Here is a 17,319-nt window from a genome sequence, read left to right on the forward strand (position 1 = left end):
ACGATTGTTGATCCAATAGACATCTATTGTGACAACAATGAAGCAATAGCTCAAGCCAGGGAACTAGGGTCTCATCAAAAGTCCATACACATACTCAGATGATTCCATCTCATCAGAGAGATAGTTGAGAGGAAAGATGTGCAGATCAGTAAAGTGCATTCTGACGACAATCTCGTAGATCCACTGACAAAGCCTCTGTCACAGCAGAAGCATGAAAGGCACTTAAGATCATTTGGTATTAAATACATGAATGATTGGCTATAGTGCAAGTGGGAGATTGTTAGAGTAGATTCCCTAGAGCCAATCAATTATTGTAGAATTGACTATTTGTAATAATGTTTATTGATCAATAAAAGGCATTTTATACTATATCGCATAAATCATCATTGTATGTATTGATATATGTCTTTAGAATGGTAGAACCATGACGAGGGTATCAAGTGTTTCAAATCTTGATAGTGAGAACCTTATGAGCACATATGATAGCCATTCTAGAAACGTCCATAGCCTTAGTATTACTCAAAAGTAAGGGCACAAATAATACGGTAAGGCTATCATAGTGTTGAACAACCCTGTCGAAAGGCAGTGACTGATCTCACTTGTCAAGGTTGTTTGGTGACAACCTGGTGTAACACATGGGTGCTTGCTGTAGGCAAGTTCACTAGATTGACCCACCAGAGGATTCCATATGGATGGTAACCCTAGTGTCTATGGAACAAATCCTCTAGCGAATGGTGGTGCATGTGATCCTTAGTCTTGAGATCACCGGAGCGCCTTGTGCACCGATTGGTGCAGTTTGACACTAGCCTAACGCAATTCTATTCAGAGCTATCAATACAGTAGTGATTGGCTGCATCAAGGAGTGTATCAATACTATGGTGGATCGACAGAGGATTCATCACTCTTGGGTATGGAGGGAAGTTATCTCAAGGCGTAATTTAGTAAACGGCAATGACACTAAAACTGTGGCCACAGTGGGATTGAGTTGTTTCTCTATCCAGTTTATAATTCCGGTCATTGGTCTAGTAATTGAATACATACATATCGAGAGTAACTGAGGTTGACGCTATTTCTATGCCTCAGTCTCATTGAGATAATGGATGATGAAAGGATTGGATTGTACGGTAACCATATCGTTGAAAGGTAGCTCCTTCGCTGAATCCGAATCTATCAGGTGGCCATGATGCCTTGCTAGGGGCCAATCTTGGGCTGTGTGTAGTGAGAAGATTAATTGGTGTTAATCGCGATACTACACACTACTGGTATGATAAGGAGCCTACGGGTCACGCACATAGAAGATAATTTAAGAATCATTTTATAAGAATGACGTTTTCGTCTTTTTAGGCAAAAAGGTATTTTGGTAATCTCACTGTGCAATTAAATTTGTTGAGGTCATACCCTTTATTTAATTTGATATTAAAATTAAATAAGTGAGATTACGTTTAAATATGTGTTCGCATATATTTAAACAAATTATCATTATTGTTAAATGTTAATATATTATATATATTAATTGAATTGAATTGAGAAAATGATAATTAAAATTAAAATATCTAAATGGGGCTGTTTGGATACATGGGGTGTTTGGGTTGGAGCCAAGCCTATTCCATGATGGAATAGGGCAAAGTGTGCACTATATAAGTGCAACAGTTTGTGAATTAATTAATTCAATTGATTCAATCAATTAAATAAAAATTCCAGCCCCTTTCTCTTCTCTCCCATGCCAGATTGCCTTTTTGCTTGAATCAAATCTCTTTTGATTACTTCTTAGTTCTTAAGGCTAAAGAGGATCTAGCAAATCCCTCTTTAGTTCCTTGGGGTTATCTTCGTGTGGACTTCATTGGTTCGATCGTACTCTTGGGTTGGTAGCGAAATCCGTATAGAGACAAGTTAGAGGAGCCTCTAAACGTGCATATGATTTCTTAAACTCTAAACTGATTTTTCTGCGGATTCTAAAATAATGTATAAACTATAAATTTGTGCCCTTATCTTGGTTCTAAGGAACGATCTATGATGTAAATAATTTTTGTTTTCCGCTGCCATGTATGATCGTTTCTTAACAGTGGTATCAGAGCCTAGGGTACCAGATTTTACAGTTTTTGTGAATGGTTGATTACATGTATTTGATTGATAACATGTTGCCTTGATGAATCTGCACAAAATCTACCATGAAAGCATGTTTTAAGAAATCAATTGATTGATTAATTTAAATTGTTGATGATCTGCAATTTTGGAATATATTGGGTTATGGATTTTTGTTGAAATCAGTAGCTAAGATTGATTGCAAAATCCGTTTGGCATATTTTTGGTGGCTGTTTGAATTGATCTGATGCTATAGATCAGTGTACGCTCGCCACGATGATTTAATCCATCGCCGCGGTGTGCATTGTTTGTTGTACTCGCTGATTGCAAAATCAACGCTCGTCGCTCACTGCGGCGATCATCCCTAGCACGATTGTTAATTGAATGTCAGCGCTTGCCACGGTGATATAACTCATTGCCTCGATGATCGTCGTCTAAGGTGCGCGCTGACAAAAAGCAGCGCTCGCCATGGCGATATAATCCATCGCCGCAACGATCACACGTGGTGCATGTACGCGACACAAATTAGTGCATGCTGCAGTGATCTAATCCATCACCGTAGTGAGCAAACTTTTGAGTGCGTAGGGGCCAAAGTGAAAAGTTTCAAAATTTTTGGACCAAATATAGATATGCAGTTTCCAAAGTTTCACTGGATAGCTGTCGAGAACATCCTTAAGTACTTAAAGAGGACTAAGCAGATGTTTGTGGTTTATGGAAGGGAAGATGAGCTCATTGTAAGAGGATACAGTGATGCTAGTTTCCAAATGGATAAAGATGATTATCAATTGCAATCAGGGTTTGTATTTTGTTTTAATGGGGGTGCAGTGAGCTGGAAGAGTTCCAAGCAAAGCACTACAGCGACTCTACAATGGAGGCTGAGTATTTTGCATTAGTCGATGCGACCAAGAAGGCAGTCTGGATTAAGAAATTCGTCACTGAACTCGGTGTGGTTTCCATGATTGTTGATCTGATAGATGTCTATTATGACAACAATGGAGTAATTGCTCAAGCAAAGGAACCACGGTCTCATCAAAGAAATGGTTGAGAGGAAAAATGTACATATCAGTAAAGTGCATACTGATGACAATCTCGCCGATCTACTAACGAAGCCTCTGTCGTAGCAGAAGCATGAAAAACACTTAAGGTCATTCGGTATTAAATACATGAATGATTGACTATAGTGCAAGTGGGAGATTGTTATAGTAGGTGCCTTAGAGCCAATCAATTATTGTAAAATTGACTCTGTAATAAATGTTTATTTATAAAAAAAAAGGCATATTCTACTATATCACGTAAATCATATTATATGTATTGATATATGTAGTTAGGATGGCAGAACCGTGACGAGGATATCAAGTATTTCAAATCTTGATAGTGAGAACCCTATGATCACATATGGTGGCCATTCTAGAAATGTCCGTAGCCCCAATATTATTTTGACCAAGGACACATATAATACTGTAAGACTATCATAGTGTTGAACAATCTTGTCGAAAGGCAGTGACTGATCTCACTTGTATAGATCAGTCACTGCCTTTCGACATAATTAGCACTGGAGTAGGGATTATCCTGTTGTTGCCTATGAAAATTACCAACATAATTAGCACTTTCAGTAGAATTAGCAAAAGGGTTACCTACATGACATTCATTGCTAAGATGGTCTCTTCCACATAGATCACAACTCATGCTCTTCACTTGCATGATTTGGGCACTCATATTATCAATCTTTTTGTTCAATGCTTCCAATTGAGCAGAAATTGTTGTGATTGCATCCATTCCATATAATCCTGCTGCCTTCCTTTGTGGCACTTTATCTGGCTGCCATTGGTAGCTATTTAAAGCCATCTCATCCAATAATTAATACGCTGCTTCTGGTGTCTTCTTCATTATAGTGCCTCCTGAAGCTGCATCAATCATAGAACGGTTAGCAGGAATTAAACCATTATAAAAAGTTTGTACTTGTAACCAAATTGGTAATCCATGATGCAGGCATTTCCTCAACAACTCTCTATAACGCTCCCATGCTTTATATAACGACTCTCCATCTACTTGCATTAAATTAGTGATATCATTACGCATCCTTGCAGTTTTGGAGGGAGGAAAATATTTAGCTAGAAAGCGCTGAGCCAATGCATCCCAAGTTGTAATAGATTCTGCAGGCAAAGAATTTAGCCAATTCTTAGCTTTATCTCTCAATGAAAAAGGGAATAGTCTCAATCTAATTGCATCGTCTATGACACCATTCTACTTGAATGTATCACATATCTCTAAGAAATTTCCAATGTAAGCATTTGGATGCTTGTGGGCTAAGCCACTGAATTGGTAGGCTGACTGAATCATCTGAATAATCGTAGATTTAATTTCAAAGTTATTTGCCGCAATGGCTGGCCTCCTAATGCTAGAAGCAGTGCCCCTCAATGACGGCATTGCATAATCCAATAAAGAACGTGGGGCTGCATCTTCTTCGAGATTCTCCAAAAGTGGAGGATCCACTTGATTATTATTATTGTCATCTGTCATGCTCCTTGCTTGCCTTCTTCTCAATGCCTGTATTATTCTCTCAATTTCTGGATAAAAAAGGTTCAAAAATCTCTAATCTCCATCTAGTGTGTGTCCTACACTAGAAGATCTGAAAACAAGAGAACTTGAAAAAAAGAAAATTATAACAAGATCTAAAGTAAAGCTAAACTGATGATTTCAATATTGCCTAACTGCAATCCTCGGCAACGGCGCCAAAAACTTGTTTTGTCGTTTGCAACAACTACTAGCAAGTGTACTAGTCTCAAGTAATATAGTATAACAAAATACAGGTTATTGTACCCAAGGGATTGCGTAAACAAGTATTGAATTATTAATTAGTCTTAACTTTATCTAGATAATCAAAACTTAGAATGGTGATCTTTAAAACTAAAAATTATTAAAATCTAGAATATTAGAAACGAATTGCAGTAAACCTAAATTTAAGAATTCAATGAAGAAAACGGCTAAGACTTTAGGCTCATCTATAACTTCTCTGCACCCCTCAATTTACTATGGTCAGTGAATTTATTTAATTAATGTGACAATGGGATTTCCTAGGTTAACCAATATTGTTAATCAAGCAATATTAATTCTACTTTTATTTCACAACCTAGATATCTCTATATAGATATAATGAAATAGACGAGCATTAAGCTTTATGAAATCCTCTAGCTTTCAGCACAAGTTAATCCTGCCTATGACTATTGCATGTATCAATTCATATATCTCTATATCCAATTAATCCATGGCTTATATTACTAGAGCACTCATGTGATATCTCCTCTCAGTCTCAATCACACAAAAAAATTCTATCAGAAATTGATCAAGTTCCTAATAGCATTAAGCACATAATATAGTCTCATCATTAGAAAAATAATTCACTGGTCAAAGAGTAAAAGATTGATCACAGATCCATAAATAGACTAACCCTAGTCTTAGCTTGAGAAAATTAATTCATAATAAAAGAAACAAGAGTAGAATCCAAGAAATAAATCATATTGAAAAAGTAAAAACACTGTGATGAATTTTGTTCTTGATTCTCCTTTCTCTTTTGTTACCCAATAATCTCTGTCCAAGAATGGGTAAAATTCGGCCTCCATAAGGAGTAATCTTAATCACCCTTAATCACCCAAAAGAGTCCTAAGTGAAAAAGGAAAGAAAAACTAATAAAAACCCTAAAAGTGTTCGACACGGCTATGGAAGTGTCCGACACGGCTATGGCTGTGTCCAAATGTACGTCACCATAGCCTAGGCCATGGTGTTTCTTGTCCTCATTATTTTATCTTCATTCCACCACCACAGCCGTGGTGAACCACCAAGGCGAGGCCATGGCCTTCAAACTTTTCGGCTAATCTCAATTTCTTCAAGCTTTGAATTCCAATTTCATTCCAATGCTCCAACCTACTCAATTAATGCCTGAAAATTACAAAATTTTTCCAAATCAATAGCTAACTATTCATATTCCAAACTTAACAAAAACTAACATCAAAACACCAAAAACAAATGAGAAATTAACTAGAAGGCTATAAAAAAAAACCTAAAAACACTAAATTTATGCAACTTATCAATTTCTCATGGCATTTAGGAAGTTGCGACCATATTTCCAAGCACAAATTATAAACGTGCTCACAAAATTCCGGCTTAATAAATTGATGCAAAAGCCCGAAGCATCGGGAAGATTAATTCAGTGGGTGATGGAACTAAGCCAACATGATATAAGATATTTATCGAGGATGGCGATCAAAGGCCAAACACTGGTAGATCTTATTTCAGAGTTCTCTTATTAGCCCAAAGGTGAATCGAGCTTGCTTGAAGTGAGTAGTTAAGATAAAACCACCTTGGTAGGAAAGGAGCTTGAGAGCTAATAGAAGTGGACTTTATATGTGGATGGATCATCTAATGCAAAAGGAGAGGATGCAAGGCTCCTGCTTGAAGGTCCCGAAGGGGATCTAGTACGAGCTGTAGTCAGATTTGGTTTTGTCGCTTCTAATAATGAAGTGGAGTATAAGGCTATGCTCATAGGGATCCATTTGGTTAAAGAAATAGGGGCAGAGTTGATCAAAATCTATAGCAATTCTCAGCTCGTAGTACGTCAGATTTTCGAGGAATATTAGGCAAAGGAAGAGAGAATGGCATATTACCTTTGAAAGGTAAAATCTAAGCTTAAACCTTTTGAAAGTTAGACATTGCAATAGATTCCCAGATAGCAGAACTCGATAGCTGATGCTTTAGCTCTCTTGACTTTAGCAATGAGTAAGGAAGCCACGAACTCAATACGAGTTAAGTTCCTGCAAAGCCCTAGCATCGTTGCATCGGAGCAGCCAGTAATGGCGACAAGCCAATAGTATAATTGGATGGATCCAATAATGACCTACTTGAGAGACGAGTTGTGCCAGAAGACAAAAACGAAGCCAGAACTCTCCGTGCAAAATCAGCCCACTTCACTTTAATAAATGAGAAACTTTAGAAACAAGGATACAACACTTCACTGTTGCGATGTGTTGATAATGAGGAGGCGAACTACATTCTTAAGGAAATTCATGAAGGAATATGTGGAAATCATGCCAGAGGGCGATAATTGGCATATAAAGTACTTCGATAAAGATACTACTGGCCAACCGTTTATGAAGATGCGACAGATTTTACTTGAAAATGCGACAAATGTCAGAGGTTCATGGATATTCCGTGAGCTCTATCCTAAGAACATGGCCATTCGCAATCTGGGGAATTGATTTGATAGGCCCGCTACCTTAGGGAAAAGGGGGAGTAAAGTTGGCAGTGGTCACAGTTGATTACTTTACTAGGTGGACAATAGCCGAGCCCTTGGCAACAATAACAGTGACCAAACTGATAGATTTTGTCTACAAGAACATTATTTGTAGGTTCTGAATCCCACACACTATCATCAGCAATAATGGAAAGCAGTTTGATGGTAAAGATTTCAAATTGTTTTGTTAAAGGCTCGACATAAAGAAAATTTCTTGGCGGTTTATCGACCTCAAGCTAATGGTCAGGTCAACGTGGTAAACAAAGTGATCAAGCATACCATGAAAAAGAAACTTGACGTCCTTAAGGGCAGATGAGTAGATGAGCTACCCGAAGTGTTGTGGTCGTATAGAACCATGACTAGAAGTTCAACAAAAGAGATCCTATTCTCATTCACCTATGGATGTCAGGCAATGGCCCTAGTAGAAGTCAGAATTTGCTCGTTTCATTGAAAAGTTTTTGATGAAAATGTTAATGAAGTGCTAATGAGGTTGAGACTAGTTTTTATTGACAAACATCAGGCTAAATCTCAGTTGAGAATGCCTCGTATCAATAACGAGCAAAAAAGTATTTCAATTCAAAAATAAGAAGCCGTGATATCAAGGTAGGGGACCTCGTTCTTAGAAAAGTTGTAACCAGGGGAAGAGATGCGAACTTGAGGGCATTTAGGCCTAAATGGAAGGTCACTTTAGGGCTTCGCAAAAGCTCACGCCAGGAACTTTTCGAACATTCCATCTGGAGTGTCTAAATGGCACAATAGTTTTGCAAGCATGGAATGTTGAGCATCTTTGGAGGTATTATAAGTGATTAGCTTAGATTCATTTTATCTTCTCAAGTCCTTTCTTTTCCTTTTAATGCATTAATTTTTTTTTACCAATTGTAAGGCATTTTCGGTCATTATCCATTACGTAAAAAAACTAGTGAGCATTATTCTTTAGTTCAAGATGTTTTTGCAAGTCTATTAAAGTCACAGTGTAAGAAAAGATCCTACAAAAAACTCGAAGTCTGAGGCTCGAAAATGTGGTTTGGTTGTAACTCAAAGATTGTCTTTGAGATGACTACACCAAAATTTGAGCTCAAAGGGGGTGTATCTCATGACCTGATGGAAAGCAACTTGGAGAATAATAGAGAAAAAGCACGTTGAGGAGGAATTAATTAAAACTCGGTGACTGAGACTTGAGACGGGCAATCAACCTTAACTCGATGTCATCACAAGAAAAGATCCTCATTGTCACTCGAAAAGTTCTTGAGAAAGAAGAGAACAAATTAGAGCCCATTGTCAATTAGTTTGATAAAATAACCAGGAATGACTTTGCAGAAAAATAACATACACTGATCCAAGAATAAGTTACACAAAACTTATAAAATAACCAAATTCATGCGAGCAACAACAATTTTCGTTTCATTGATTGAATAGTTTTTGCAAAAAAATAACAAAAGAAAGAATAATCATTCCGGCAGTTGTGCTGAAAGGGAGTCTCTAGCCGGATTATTCGACGCGGTGTCATCTTTGGTGACATAGGGAGCTTCAACTATATTCTTCGAGGCCTAGTTAGTAAATATGGGTACGGCAAAAAAAAGTGCGGGAATTTTACAGGTATGATATAGCAAATGGTGAAAAAAAAGTTTGTAAAAATTCAGCCATAAAATTTGGATATAGGAAAAATAAGGTACGAGTACATACGACATATTGTCAATAATATGTTTTGAAAAATACGACAATATCAATCCTGATTTTAGCACTTTTCATGGACCACCTGGCTAAAATCAATATAGCATTTCAAATGCAAAGTATTTAATTAACCAATAACCATTAGACCTAATAATATAACACAAATACATAATATATAATTGAGATTCAAATTATAGTCTCCAGACTCAAACACAATACATAGCCAAGATTCAATTATAGTCTCAAACCAAACACATAACAAAACCAAAATTCAAAGTCGAATTAGAGCTCCAAACAAATAAAATACACAAATAATACAACCAAGATTCAAATTATAGTCTATAATAGAAATTCACAAAGTACATAAAAACAATAACAACTCAAAAAAGAGCATCATCCAACTAAGAAATGTCATCATTATCCATCAAGTCATCCATGTAACCCTCAATCGTCAGTGTAGAATTAGCATCTTCATCCATATGAATTTCTTTATGTTCATAGTTTGGAAACTCCCCCAATTTCTCTATATCTATAGGTTCCAAGTCGCGACTCATCGTGAAAGTGAACTTATCCATCATCATCGTGTTCATCCTCACATACACAAGGGTGTCTAGCAATTCATGTGACAACCTGTCCCTTTTTTTTTTGTTTGAACAGCTTCAAAGGCACTCCAATTTCTCTCACATGATGAAGCACTACAAGGTTGACTCAAAATTCGAATGGCATACTTCATGATCACATGAAGATTATCCCCATTGTAATCCCACCATATTCCGACAAATGACATAAAAAGCTTTCTTGAATACAAAGAGAAAAGCAATGTACAAAAAGGTATACAATTTAAAAAAAAAAAACTTACGAGGATGACTTGTTTATAACATCCTTTTTGCTGTTTTAGTAAATAAGGTAGCTGGCCTACTATGATACAACTGAACCTCTCTCACAAATGGATGCTTTTCTTCTACTACAAGTAGGTTTTCATGAATGAAATTGATGTCATCCTTCATCTCCCTATCCTCTCTAAATATTTATGAGAAAAAGTAAGATAGATTAAGAAAGGCAGCTACAACAGCATGTATCGTATGAATGATGTTGTTGACTATAATGCCCACATGGAGGTACGTAATTTAATTTATGCTCTTATACCTTTAGTGTAACGCCCCACTTGAGGTACGTAGCTAACGTTTCTTCTTTTGCTCTTATTTGAGTTGGTTTATTAGTATTATTGTTTGGTTGACCTTTGATTGAGTGGTGTGTTGAATACTTGCCCTGAAATTGGTTGAAATCGAAGAGTTCAAGTATTTCAGGCTTCGCCGGGGCAAAGAAGAATCTTCGCCGCGGCGAAGAGGTGTTGAAGCCACGGGAAGCTGCTGGATATTTTCGCCGCGGAGATAGAAGCTTCCTCGCCGCGGCGACGGGCCGACCAAAATGTTTGTTAAGTTTTAGATATTTTCTTTCCTAAGGGCAATTTGACCATTCTACCCCTAATTAGCAGTAAAAGTGGGGAGTAAATGTAAGAATTTTGATGGAGAATATGTTGTTATGGGGGTGTGTTTGTAATGAATCAAAGGATATAGATGGAATTCCTAAGGAAGAGTAAGGGCAAAATGGGAATGCTTGTGTATAAATTTCATTAAAAGGAATTAAGTCATTGCAAACCCTTTATTCCTCTTCTCCATCGCCACTCTCCTCTCTTACTTCCTCTCTTTCTCTTTCTTTTGTTCAGGAGTTTTAAAGGGCTTTTGGGTGATTTGGGGTAAAATCAATCTAAGGCAACCTAAGGTAAGATTCTTGCTTTGGTTGTGAAGCTTTGTGAGTTTTTGAGTATATTTGTTATTGAGGGTTTTTGTTCATTTGTTAAGAGTAGAGAAAAGTCAAGCAAACCAAGAGAAAGGAAGAGCTAGTGAAATCTCTCCATAACAAGGTAAGTAAATCCCAACCCAAGTTAGATTTGAGAATTTTCTTGATTAGGGTTTTTGATAGGATTATGTATGTATGTTTATACATGTTTATATGCCATGATATTGAGTCTAAATGGAGATTGTTAGTGCTTTGTGATTGTTCACACATTTCAATATAAGAAGTGAGATGTGGGTTGGAAGTAGTTTGAATGGAATTGAAGGATGTTGAGAAATCCTTTTTGGAAGTGTCTTTCTTGGCAGGAATTATGGCTATGTGAGGAAGTTTCTCCCCATTTTGGATGGTTAGAGAAAGACATAGACTTATTGTTATAGTAGAGTTTTATTATGCACTTGAGTTGTTTGATGAAATGCCTAATAGAGGTTTAAGTATAAGTAGTGAACCTTAATTCTGCAACATTGCATGTTGGCATTTCTAAGTGCATTAGTGGAGATGAACCATCCATGCATTAATTGTGCATTGAGAATGACCTAGAAAGGTAGGAAACTTTGTGTATGCACTTCTCCATGAGTGAGAAACTTTGTGGTTGCAACTACTCTAAGGGTAGAGAGAATGAGAAGTTTTAGAGTAGAGTGATGAGAAGAGTATTAGAAATGGGTTGATGCTTTGTGATCATCACCCGACAGTTATGAGAATCGGGTCAATGCTTCGTGATCATCACCCGAATAGTTATTAGAAATGGGTGATGCTTTGTGACATCACCCGGTTAGTTATTAGAAAGGGGTTGCTTTGTGATCATCACCCATATTTATTAGAAATGGGTTGATGCTTTGTGATCATCACCCCACAGTGATTAGGAACGGGTTAATGCTTTGTGATCGTCACCCGAAAGTCATGAGGACTGGGTAGGCGCTTTGGGTTCTCCACCCGATAGTCACGAAAATCGGGTAGGTGCTTCGCGATCCCCACCGATAGTCACTAAGAACGGGTTGGTGCTGTGTGAACTCCACCCGATAGTCATGAAGAGTGATGGGTGCTGTGTGAACGCCATCTGGCCGTACCTCCAGTAAGATGAGGCCATGATGTTTAGTAGAAAATAACAAAAGTGTGAGGAAAGAATCAAGAGAATTACATACGGGGACAGACAGATAGAGGGTTTTACTTACTGAGCATTATTTTGTGCTCACCCCGTTATTTTCCTTTGTGGATGCAGGATCTAGGTGATGATGTAGTCGGAGGGGCGTCGGCAAGCGAGGAGCAATAGCTACACTGTTTCCCCTGTTTTTGTCTTTTAAAATGGCCTTTTGTAAATGATGCTCTTTGTGTATAAAAGACTTATTACTTATAATAAAAAGAAAAGTTTTGGGCCCATTTTCTATTGTTATTATGCATGCATTGTACTAGTTTACAGCAGTTGTTACATTTAGTTGATTTTTGCTGAAGTTATTTTGAGAAAATGTGAAGAAAATGCTTTAAACTTGCATTAAGGGTAAAATGGTCTTTTCACTCAAAATTAGTTGAAATTGTAAGGAGTAAAAAGAGATAGAATTTCATGGAGAATGCAATAAAATGAGGGCATTATGGTAATTGACTAAGGGACATAGATGGAATTTTAAAGAAAGTGCAAGGGCAAAATGGGAAACTATATATAATTTTATGTTATATCAAGGATTGAAAAGTGAAACCCTAGCCACTCTTCAACCCATTTTCACGCCACTTCTCCTCCAAATTCTCTCAATTTCTTCACTTCTTCTTCAAAAGAAATTCATAGATTTTGGGTATTTTTGAGTGGATTTTCAATCTCAAGCATCTTTAGGTAAGATCCTTGCACTAAGAAGTGATTTTTCATTTTTAAAGTGTTGAATTTTGATGGTTTGTGCTCATAGGATTTAAGAGGAAGAGAGTTTGATCAAAGAAGATTTTTAAAGGGTTGGATTGCTCATATCAAAGGTAAGTAAATCCTCCCTAAGTATGATTTAAGTTATGTTGAGTAGAGAATTTTCTTTATGCATATATATATGTGTTGTATGTAGAATTGTTGATGGATTTGGTGTTGAATGATGATTAGAACCTATTCATGAGAAGTTGTGTTGGTGTATTTGACACTTGATGAATGTTTGGATGAAATTTGGAAGAATTGAAGTGAAAATTTTGGAGTGTGTATTTTGGGCAGATTTGGTGTTAATTATGGAGGATTTTATTCCAAATTTTTGGTGGGCTAAAAGAGAGATAGAAGTGTAGCCAAATTAGTGTTGATTTGTGCACATGAATTGTTTGATGAAATGTCAAAGAGAAGTGCATGTATGAGTATGATTATGTGTTACTTTGGGATGAGTTTGTAGATGGTAGAGAATGACATGTTTGCATTCCATAATGCATAATTGTATTTAAACATGTGAATTTAAAAAGAATTATAAGCATGAAACCATCTACATGCATACATATTCATAAGAGCATGAAAAAGCACTAAAATATGTTAAAGAGAAAACAGAAAGAAATGAGAATATCAAAGATATTCAAATCTGAATTTTTATTTAAAGAAGTGTAAAAAGATAAAAAAGAAGAGAGGGTTGTTGCGATGGGGAGCCGTGAGTGACATAGTCCCACATGCACGTCACCTTTAGTGAGCGGCCTCAGAATTCAGAAAGAAGAATTGTACATTCCGTTAGAAGTGCGTGTGGATATGGACTGTACCCAGAATTAGAGAATTCACTCACAGGGCCAGGGCTCCAAATCCATGCCTCAACCGAGTCCGGTCGACAAGAAAAGAAAGAATAGAAAGAAAGAAAGAAAGAATAGAAAAGAAAGAAAGAATAGACAAGAAAGAAAGAATAGAAAGAAAGAAAAGAAAGAATAGAAAGAAAGAAAAGAAAGAATAGAAAGAAACAAAGAAACAAAGAAACAAAGAAACAAAGAAAGAAAGAATAGAAAAGAAAGAAAGAATAGAAAGAAAGAAATAAAGAAAAAGAAACAGAAAACAGAATAAGAAAAATAAAAAAGAAAATGCATAATTTATGCATATGTGCATTTGCATCATGAATATGCATAATACTATGCTCATTATCATGAGTTGTGAAAAATTAGAAAATTGAGAGAAAAACAGAGAGCAAAACAAAGAAAGAATGAGAAAGAATAGAGAAAGAACAGAGAAAGAATAGAGAGAAGAACAGAGAAAGAATAGAGAATAATCAGGAAATGTGATGTAAGGAAAGAAAATTTAGAACTTAAGCAACAAAGAGAGAATGGTAGCATAACGGGTTTACTTACTGAGCAATTAGTGCTCACTCCATTGTTTTCAATGTTTTTGCAAGTAATAGGTGAGTTGTAATCGCTCAGAACGTCACGCAGTGGAAGGGTTGGGCTACACTGTCAAGTTGCTATTTTGAGTATATTTTGTAAATATTTGTATATAAAGAAAAATTAAATATGGGCCCATACTTTATTACTCGTTTATATGTGTATTTTCATATATATATTCAATGAGTTTTACTGATTATTGTACGAGTATACTAGCTAGAAAGAAAGTATTACATTGACTCGGCGATTCTCAAACAATTCCCAAATTCTCCCATACTTGCTTGCCTCACTATTACATCTTTTCTTGATTGCAACTTTTGCTCTCATCATTGCTTCATATAAGTAACCAGCAGTAGATCCATCGCCATCAACCAAACTAAGAACTTGAACTAATGGCTCAATAGTTTTTATAACCTCCCTTCCTCTAGCCCAAAAATCACTTTGAATAATTTTCAGTGACCTTTTTACCTGATGCGGTCTTACAATAGTCAAAACCCCCCCATTTAGATGAAGCAACAAAAATTCAAAGTTCATTCTCCAAATCCAACACAGATTGAAGCATTAAAAAATTTGAAGCAAATCTTCTGGCACAAGGTTGTTTCAATTGTCTATCTTTGGTGTAACTTTTTCATTGCTATATGAAGAACCGTGCACCGTGTCATGAACATAACTATTATTCTTGCTTCATCTTTGGCAACTTTTACCCGATTAACTTCTTCATATATGTCTGTCAAAAGAAGCTGAATTCCATGAGTAGCACACCTTGTCTTATACATTTGAGGATACAATCCAATGTCACCAGTAGATGTGAAATTGCTACCAGTATTAGTTATGAATTGCACAACATGTTCTTGTCCAATTGATTCAATCACAGAAACAACAATTTCTTTCAAATAAATGCCAGTTTTTCTTTCTCGAGAAACATCTAATGATTTTAAAAACACTGCACTAGCAGGTGAATATGCCACAAGATTAATGAAAGATCGGTGCCTTATATCAATCCATATATCAAACATTATAGTGCAACCAAATCCAGATGCATCCCAAGAATGCTTCACCATAGCAACATGCTCATCAACGCCTTTTCTAGATTCTGGAATTAACTTATCTCGAAGAGTTGAGTAAGATGGAAGCTTATAATTACCCAAAAAAAAAAAAAAAAATGGAAGCTTGTATGCTGCACCATATTTAGCCATTGTCTTAACAAATTCTCCAAAAGCACCAGTTTGAACAATATTAAAAGCGACATTGTTCACCAAAAAACACTTAGTAAGCATTTTATCAACAAACTCCTTGTCTTTTTTCTTATTCATTTCTAGTAAAGATGCTTGACTTTGATGCCTTTGGCTACCTTTAGAAAGTGTTGAAAATGGTGAATCTGTTTCCTCCCCATGATCATTAGAGTTTAAAGTAGAAGAAGAACCAGTTGAACTTTTTAATTTTTTGTTACTTCCACTTCCAAACATGGCTAAGAATGCATATGATTGTGTCTCATGATTGACTTTATTACAAATCTCAACATCATGGCTAGTAATTCCTGACAGATGTGCTTTAATTATGTAACCCACCACTAAATACTTTTTGACAGAATTTACATTTCCATTTATTCTCCTTAATCTCCTCAACATGCTCCCAAATTTGATCTTTTTTTCGTACCATATTGGTTTGAGTTTGTATTTACAAGAACAAAAAAGAGAACATCATCAAATACTTTGTGATATGAAATTTGATCTAAAGTTAAAAAAAAAAAAAAAACTTACAGCAATCCCAAACTAACCCTACATCGGTTTTTTAACCGAATAGTTTTCATCTAAATATTTTGTGATATGAAATGTGAAAAGCAAAGTAGATATTAAAATATTGGATATAAAAAAAAGCATCAATATAGAAAGTTGAGATGTAATGGGAGAAGAAATGATGAATGGAGGTGGAACTTGGAAGTAGGTCCATAAAAGCAACCATGAAACATGCTCATAAGCATGCGTCAAAACATCCTAATTTAAATAATCCATTGTCGTCAACCCTACAATTTATTTTCCTTTTTATTTAAAGTATACTTTGAACAATAACTAAGACTAATATTTTTATTTGTAATTTTATAGCTACACATATAAAATTTGGATTCCAATTAGCATGGTTGTTTTATGTTCTGAATTTAATTGGATAGTGCATTCAAAGGTCAAATAATAATAGTGTTATGAAATCTAAAAACATGACTAGATGAAGGTAGTAGTGTGTATATACAAAAGGCAGACATCCCAGACAGAGTGCACATGGGCTTACAATTTGCAGTTGGCGTTGGACCCATCGAGACAAATTAATCAGGGGTTGCAAGCTGATGGTTTTTTGTGTTTTTCTTCTTCTTAAGTATCTGTTAATTCCAAATCCAAGCCTGACAATATTATTTTTATGAATTCATGCTTTTCTTTGCGGTTTTGCCTTTACCTTTTGCTTTCACTTTCACAGATGATCTTTCATTTTGACCCATACAATACAAAACAACAAAACCAAATGGAATATTATGTTAAAACAGATACCAAATATAACTCTTACAAGCATTTCATCAAACATGTTTCAAAAAAATCCATCAATCCACTAGTCCCTACTACTACTATTCACATACCAGCACAATCACAAGCAAATCACCAACATACGAGATTCAAAGAGAGTTAAAAAGAGATGAGCAGAAGTGTGTACCATGAGGCTTGAAGAGTTGAAGTCTTGGACTTGTAGCTTGGAGAAGAGATTTAGAAGGAGAAGAGAAGAAGAGATCAAGACTTAAGAGTCAAGAGATGAAGAAAAGAGAGTTAAAGAGATGAAGATATTTGATAGTTGAACTATTGAAGATTTGAAGAAGAGATAAAGAATTGTCAAAGAGAGAATTGAGGAAGAGGAGAAGGAAGTTTCATTTAATTTTAGTCAAAACCCCACCCAAAATGGCGTCGTTTTGCCTGATTAGTTAATGCATTTTTGTCTTCAATGATTTGGTAATAATTCACGAATAATTCGTGAATAATTTGGATGGGCATATAATACGTGAATTAGACATCAACCTTGATAAAATACGTAAATTCGCATATAGAACACGAATGTACTAACTAGGCTTTGAGGAGACCCCGTTA

The 17,319-nt window shown here is 36.0% G+C and overlaps 1 protein-coding gene and 1 non-coding gene across 2 annotated transcripts; one reads left to right on the forward strand and one right to left on the reverse strand.

The window, feature by feature from the left end:
* Positions 1-4,057: 4,057 nt before the first annotated feature.
* LOC116132081 lies at positions 4,058-4,164 on the forward strand. Its single transcript, XR_004128366.1, has one exon. It is a non-coding gene; the product is annotated as a small nucleolar RNA R71 (small nucleolar RNA).
* A 10,641-nt stretch (positions 4,165-14,805) lies between these two features.
* Positions 14,806-15,825, reverse strand: LOC116132043. The gene has a single exon (XM_031417720.1). The coding sequence runs from the start codon at positions 15,823-15,825 to the stop codon at positions 14,806-14,808; it is 1,020 nt and encodes a 339-aa protein (XP_031273580.1).
* Positions 15,826-17,319: the final 1,494 nt, after the last annotated feature.

Source organism: Pistacia vera, unplaced genomic scaffold (genome assembly GCF_008641045.1).
Source record: "Pistacia vera cultivar Batoury unplaced genomic scaffold, PisVer_v2 Contig248, whole genome shotgun sequence".
In the NCBI taxonomy this organism is placed as follows: domain Eukaryota; kingdom Viridiplantae; phylum Streptophyta; class Magnoliopsida; order Sapindales; family Anacardiaceae; genus Pistacia; species Pistacia vera.